Below are 7,732 nucleotides of genomic sequence, written 5' to 3'. Positions count from 1 at the left end.
AAGTGAATACAGGGACAAGGCTGCTGTCTTAACCTGTGAATTTATCATAATAATATAGAAACCAGCAAAACAATGTTTCATGATTTTATTGGGTCGTTCAGTCTTAAGTTGCTAGGTACAATGCCAGTAACTCTGGCGGTTGCACTGCAGTTCTGTTGTCACTAAAAATAGTTACAGCTTCAGTAGCCATGCCTTACACAAAAAACTGCATGCAAACAACAGTGTTTCATAAAAAACGGACATATTTTTTATTCATAAGAGTTATATACAATTATGGTTTTTTCAGCTACTACTGGTTTAAACTAACTACGAAACCTGAGAAGCTTAAATATCAAGTAACACTGCTCTGTTGGCAAATAAAATTAAATGGCACTGTTAATCACAAATAAATTGGATTTACTCAACAATAGCAAATCACATAGAACAGAAAAATAAACATTTTCACATACTCACATGAGACACAATATAGTCCAAATTCACAAAAAAAAATAGCCTATGAATCACAAGTTTTATTCCTTCATACTAGTTTGAAATTATGATGCAATACAATTATACCCCAGACATAATATTCTGTAACAGATGCAGATGAAGCAGTCAAATTTTCAATAGTGTCTAAAACATCTGGAATTAAAAATAATACAATAATCATATGAGCAGCAAAATGTTGCTAGTTAACAGCTGTACTGTAGTTAAGTTTTTCTTAGTATTTTTAGAATAGCTTTCATGTGAAGGGCAAATTCTTCCCTCAGATACACATGCAAGATTCTTACTGAATTACGTGCACAAAAGCAGCATAGTTTATATAAATAGGTTGAGAGTCACTCTCCTGATTTCCAATCCCATCTCAGTTGCCGATTAAATGTTTGGCCCTGGGCAATTTGCTTTACCTCTCTCTGTCAGCTTCTTTGTGTATACATAGGGATAATTTACCTAACTCAGAGGGGCAATGATGTTTGTATAATAATGTACTGAACATGTAAACCATTATGTATCATTAGTGCTGTAACTTCTGTAGACATTACTAGAAATTGTGGAAACACAGGAACTCATAAGCATGGAAGAAATGCCTAGACTGAGAGAGAACTTCAGGCAACATTGGAAGAAATGCCTAGACTGAGAGAGAACTTCATGCAGCATCTAGCAAAATAGTGCATTTCTCTCTCATAAAACTTGACTCCAGGCAGAAATTGGGCACTTGAATACTTAGGCTAGGAATAGCATGTATTAAATTATATTTTTAGAAAATATGCCCTCGTCACAGACAGAAAACTGTATACATTATTAGGGGATAAAAGTAACACGGGGCAAAAAAAATCTCAGAAGAATGAAGAATTTGAAATATGTTTTCCCCTCTTCCTCCCTCCTCATACCCAAAGGAATATAATTCTCTTGAGACTACATTTTGGGAGTAGGAGATGGGTATATAAAAGTAATTGCTATTTTATATAGCATTATGTACTTAGATTCCAGTAAAAATATACCAGGAGTTAATGCTCTCTCCTATGTTCTATACCATCACTTCCTCATAGATGGGGAAACAGCAGGTGAAATAACCCATTCCCCATGAGTGCCGGATAACAGAGCTTTTGCTGTAGTATATAAACTTGATTCAAAACTGATTATATAAAAGCAAAACATAATTTAAACAGCCAAGATACCCAGCCAAAAGTGCCTGTAGCCTACGTGCAGTAACTAGATTCCATGGATGTTTCATTTTGCATTAAACATTATTCTTCCTGGGAATGCATGGGCATAAATGAGAAAAATTTGGCTCAATGGAGCTGAATGCAAATTGTATCCTATGAATAGTCATTTGCTTCTTTATGGATCTCTGTAGCTCTGCTTAGTAGGTCAGGTATCCAGTTCCTTAAAAGCATTTACCCCAAGGGTTGTAATGGTTCCCTCAATAAATAATTTGTTTTGAAGATGACCAGCAAAGATGGAAAGCAAAAAAAAAATAAGCCCAAGGAATTAATCATAAAACACAGAGCAATCACTTAACTTGCTGGTTCAAGTTTAGTAAATTCAGCACTGGAAGGTGTTTTTTTTATGATGAAGTGACTGCCTAGATTCAGTTGAACAAGACCACAACAGGAATTATCATCATTTTTGCTAAATGACATCATAGTTGGAAGCTTCAGCAAAGTCAAAGACTGAATAGAATAGACTGAGTTCTTCTTACCTACCTAAAGATGGTCCCTTTTGGCCAGGAATGAGAAACAATGCTGAGGTGATTTAGGGGAAGTTTACCCTGCTATCGCCTATACCATGCTTGTTCTATGGATAAATGCAAGGCATTTTTGGCCTCAAGACTAGTCAGGGTGATCATTTTTAGTACAAAATATATATTGCCAATATACCTCCAGGGCTAAGTTAAGAGGGGCATTAAACATACTTTCCAGGACAGTGATTCTCAACCAGGGTGTTGTGACATCCTGGGGTGCCATGAGATCCATTTAAGGGTGTTGTGGGATACAAATACCTACATGATTCACCAGATAAACCCAGAGATTTCAAACATGTATCTACAGTGTCAAAGCCATTCTGGCCTGCTGTAGTCTAAGTTCTTTGCAACAGAAGAACTGCTTTATCATTTTTCCATGGTCAAGAAATCACGTGAAAGCTAAGACCGAGTACTTTCCAAGGGATGCCTTGAGTCTAAAAAGGTTAAGAAACACTGTTCTAGGAAAACCTATTATTTCTGGTCTGTAATTGCCATAGTTGACCAGCTTCCTCTTCGATGTGATGGCCCAATATACACTGTGCTGTGATGTTGCAGATACAAAGTAACCATGCTGGAGAATGGAGTTAAAAAGTCTTTTCTGCATGATCTTGCCATCGATCTACCTACTCTACGATATAGAGTATATGCCAAATACAGCAAAGTTTTTAAAAAAAAAGAAGGGACTTAACATGAGATTGTGTGGATCAGCTCCATGTTCCAGCTGGGTTTAGTGGTAACTGTGACATCTCAATATGTGCACATCAGGGAGTCACATCGGAGCAGGATGGTAGTTCTGGATGTGGTAGGACCTGAAAAAAAGAAAATATATTTTAAGGGAAATATATTTAATGTCTTTTCTCATTGCAACATGGAAGCTTATCTGTGAATGATATCTGTTGCTTGTGCAGGTTCTCTCTAAAATGGAAGTTGATTACAGACAGGATCATCATAGCAGACTAAAACTGTGCACCTTTCCCTCAAAAGTGCATGGAAGCAAGATCTGCACTGATCTTTTTGTCATTACTTCTTTTTGTACTTTGATGTGCTGAAGTTTCCCCTTGGCTCAGAAAATGGGTTAGTTGTTGGTATTTGGAAGAAACCTTCCAAACAGGTACTAGATCATTCCTTGCTATTGGGAATGGTGCATTACAGGAGAATACTGTACACCCATGAAGAAACAGAAGCACAGCAATCTCTCATTCAGGAAGAATAGATTTTGCCCAAGAAGTTATACGGTTTTGCAGTGGCCTTCACTCCATAAATGCACAAATTGTACAATTGTGTCTGTAAAACTTTACTCTCACTCTTAACTGTTTTAGCCCCAATGTATATAAATGAATAAACAGTCATTTTAGCATGTTAGTGATACACATTTTAACATAAGGCTTTAGGTTGGGTAGGTTATCCTCCTTAAAAGTGTATCTAAATAGACTTACCTGAATTCAAGGCTTTACTCTCTACTGAGTGTATAGGCATATAGGAACTTTTTCAAACAAAAATGAGTGGAATATGTTATTTCCTGATTGAAAGAAGAAAGAAAAATAGTCCACAAAACTTTGGAAAGTAACATGGATTTAAACATGTAAGAACAAAACATTGAGAGAACAGGCTGAAAATCTATTCCAACATTTTGTCTTTAAACCATCTGCTATGCCAAGCAGTGCATGTCTCAGTTAAGTACAGTCTCGGATAAGTACATAATGTTTCATACAACATAATGTGGGCCAGATTCTCATTCTTTGGCAGCATAAATGGGATTTAGTGTAAATGGGAACCAAGACCTATGCATCGTACAATATTTTGTCACAAAGCACTGGCCTTGGTGTCAGTTTAGGGCTTTTTTGGAAGGTGTTTGTTTATTTTGCTGTAGGTCTTAAATTTATTAATTTTAATGTATTTTTTATCATTATTGTAAGATAGAATGCTTGCTAAGCAGCAGTTTATACACCGGCTACATGTCAACAGTGAATGGTAGTCTAAAATGTTTAGTGGGGTGAAACAGAGTTTATTGTAAAAACTGTTCAGTTATAGTATACAGTATTACAACAATGTGAACATTTCATTAATTGTTTTTTCCATTAATGCCCAATTCTGAAAAATATAAAAAACAAAATCATTTAAAATGTATCAGACAATATTTTACATTTGTACTTAGTCTTCCAATAAATAAATAAATAAATACTGTTTGCAGATTAAGTAGCTCTATGTTTATAAATTCAAGCTGCTTTGCAATGTAGTCAAGAAATACCTCAAGCTATTTTTTTCTGCTTATATTCAATCTTTCAAAATTAAGTCAAGATGTAAATAATGTGTTTCTATCCAAAATATAAAATTTGAGGGGATGAGGGTTTGTTAAAACTATTTACAAGATTATATAATTTTATACACTAAATTTATAATTCCAGATCTTTCATACAGTTTTCTAGCATATATTTTGAAACACGTATCAAAACAATATATTTGATAAATAAATTAAGTTCTATTCCACACAGATTTGTTCTGTTCTCAGTTCATTATAAGACTGCTCTTTCCACTAATAGGATTGTGTGTTACACAACGTACTGTTTTTCCTGATTTTAAGTAACCTTTTTCTACGTTTGGATTAAATAAATTATAGAGGGTGGCTCAGACTCACTTCCAGTGTGAAATTATCTGTAGTGTATTTTGGCATCTTGTTACTACAATAATACTTTATTCACAGCAAAAAAGAAAGAGATTAAGTTCTTTATATATTTTTCTGATTACAAAAATGTTGTTCTTTAGCCCATTTTTAAAAGACTTTACAAGGGAATCAGCTCTTACGTTATCTCAGAAGATTGTTGATACCAAATGGAGATTAAAATCATTCATATAGTTGTAGCTTTTGCCCAGATAAAAATACAGACATTTTCAATAACATATATTTCTATGAGGAAATTGATACAAACTTCCAGCATTAGATGCCAAATGTCAGGTCTGTTGTCGGGTGCTGGTCAAAATTTATCACTCTCAAAAACAACTGTCAATCAAGTTTGTAAAGTGCCCAGCTCTGCCATTCCAACCCATTCTGTGGTCTTCTCATTGAGAACAGTAGCAAGGAATGAGAACAAACATGGCATTAAGCGCTAAACTATTGAGTAGGGGATCACCTGCTCACTTTTCAATGCTGGCATCTGCACATAATTTTGACTGTAATGGTGTGTTAAGCAGGAGTTTGCACAGAAAACTAGCTAGAAGCCTGTATATCTACATGTTTTAAAACCTGGGTTACAATTCTTGCTTTAAGCCAGTTTGAGTTCTGGTGGGTCAGGATTTCACCAACAGGTTTCATGTAAAGTAATAATAATTTGTACATGCAATATACCTTCAGTGAGGATTCAATCATACATGGTGCTATTGAGATACCAAATCCTTTCTACTAGCTCCAAAAGAAGAAGGTACAGAAATCAAAAGACTGCATTTAAAATGAGATTACTGTACCACGATCTTAGCCTAAACAACTGTTACTGTGTGCGAGTGAGCCAACAAAAAGAGCTATGTTTGGATGAATGGACTGAACCCCATATAAGTTGATTTCATTTTTTTTAAATCTGTGACTAGTTAAGGAAAAAGGTTTTCTGAGCAAGGAGAATTAATAAATAAAACAGTAACACTTTTAATGCTATTTTTCCCCTTAGGGGTTTACTTTGTTTTACTATATCTGACACCAATCAGAAAGACAAGATAAAATATTGCAAGCATAAAAAACATAAAAACTGAAACCTAAAGTTTTTTTTGCCCATTAAGATTAATTTTTTTCCCCACTTACTTTGCTTAAGTTTTCCCTAGGCTCAGAAAATGAGTTTGGTTTTTTTGTTTGTTTGTTTGCTTTTTGTAATTTTTTTTTTTTTTTTTTTTTTTTTACAAAAGCAAGCTTGGTAGGATTTTCCCAAACACTCATTATAGTGTGGTGTCCTACTGTGTTAAAACCAGGTGGACTGTGCTTCTGTTTGCAAATCTTTTTCTTTCACAAGCTTGTGTCTCCATTCTGTTTATATTCTGCTAAAATATTGAGAGTCATTTCCTCGCTTTTTGATTGCACATTCAGTTCACTTCTTCTAGATGCTTTTCGAGTTGCCCTTGACAGCCTTCTTCTGAAGGTATCACCTGCCAAAAAGTAGAGAATAGGATCTACACAGCTGTTGAGACTAGCCAGACCTCTTGTCACTTGGTATGTGGCATAAACCTTGTCATTGAAGGCACACATTTGAGGAGTCTGAAAATCTAGCCTGGCTCTTAGATTCAAGGTCTTCATCACATGGAAGGGAAGATAAGATACAGCAAAGACTGTCAACACAATAATAACCAGGTAAATTGATTTTCTCCTAAGAGGAGAATTGTCCAAATCCTTGTAAATCAAAGCTTTCACTATTAGCCCATAGCAACCAAGAATCAATATGAATGGGATACAGAACATGAACACAGTGGTGCACATACTGTAAATGAAGTAACTTCTCAGGTAATCATCAGCAGTAGTGTCATAACATGTAATGGTTTTATTTCTCCTTAACCCAGTTCCAGAAAAGAAGAATATTGGAGAGATCACAGCCACAACAATGACCCAGACAAGGGTACTGATATAAACAGCATTCTTCTTTTTCAGCCGCCCCAGTGATTTCAAAGGATGCACCACTCCTGTGTATCTATGCACACTGATGCAAGTCAAAAAAAGAATACTGCCATAGAGGTTCACATGGAAGATGAACCTTTGCAGTTTGCACATGATATCTCCAAAGATCCAATCAGTTTTATTAAAGTAATAAAAAATCAGGGCAGGGAGAGTCAGGACATACAAGAAGTCAGCTAATGCCAGGTTGAACATGTAAACTGAGATGCCACTCCAAGGCCTCATGTGGAAGACAAACATCCAGATTGCCACACTATTGCCCAGGAACCCGGTGATAAAGACTAGGATGTAGACGGTGGGCAGGTAATAGAACTGGAAGCCAGTTTTTGTGAGGGAACATTTGCTAGTGGCATTTCCTGGAGACCAGCCACTGCTGGACAGCAAGTTGGCTTCAGTCCCATTCAAAACAGCTGAGAAAAGGACTTCAGTCATGGTCTCTCTACTTAAGTCAGACAGGTCCAAGGGTGAAGCAGCAAGCGTCTTTGGGAGGACAAGAAAGCATCTAAAACAAAAAAGGCAAAGAAAGACCCAATCGGAACTTGATATTGAATAAAAGCAAAAACAAAGATTATTCGTAGTTTAAGAATCCATGCCCACTTGTTTAGTGTTACGCTTCAGTTATTCAATTATTTTTGTCCTCGATCCAGCTTAGTTTAGTGCAGGGCATGAACTTCTTCTATTAAATATTCAAATCTGCCAACTGTCACCCATTTGACATGACTCCGACATATACCCTTCTACCCACGTTAGAACTGCCTGTAGATTTTTGTCTTTTTCCCTGTACGACCAGGGTTGTGCAGAGCGCCAAGCTGACAATCCAGGTCTTCCATCAAGGATCCCCTTGCTGGATCCTAGCAACAGGA

The 7,732-nt window shown here is 36.1% G+C and overlaps 1 protein-coding gene across 4 annotated transcripts in view; it reads right to left on the bottom strand.

Annotated features, from left to right (window-relative positions):
* Positions 1-6,080: 6,080 nt before the first annotated feature.
* Positions 6,081-7,732, bottom strand: part of P2RY1 (purinergic receptor P2Y1) — a 3,015-nt gene continuing 1,363 nt past the window's right edge. For 2 of the 4 annotated variants that reach the window (XM_006016450.3, XM_006016451.3), the window contains exon 2: positions 6,081-7,371. In XM_006016450.3, the coding sequence (XP_006016512.1) occupies positions 6,210-7,301 (1,092 nt within the window). In that variant the 5' untranslated portion in view covers positions 7,302-7,371 and the 3' untranslated portion in view covers positions 6,081-6,209. Of the gene's footprint in view, positions 7,372-7,466; positions 7,721-7,732 lie in introns of those variants that run through there. The other 2 variants (XM_025214766.1, XM_025214751.1) reach the window with 2 other exon arrangements.

The sequence above is a fragment of the Alligator sinensis genome, unplaced genomic scaffold (assembly GCF_000455745.1).
Source record: "Alligator sinensis unplaced genomic scaffold, ASM45574v1 scaffold60_1, whole genome shotgun sequence".
Lineage (NCBI taxonomy): Eukaryota > Metazoa > Chordata > Crocodylia > Alligatoridae > Alligator > Alligator sinensis.
This window is presented reverse-complemented; position numbering and strand designations above follow the sequence as displayed.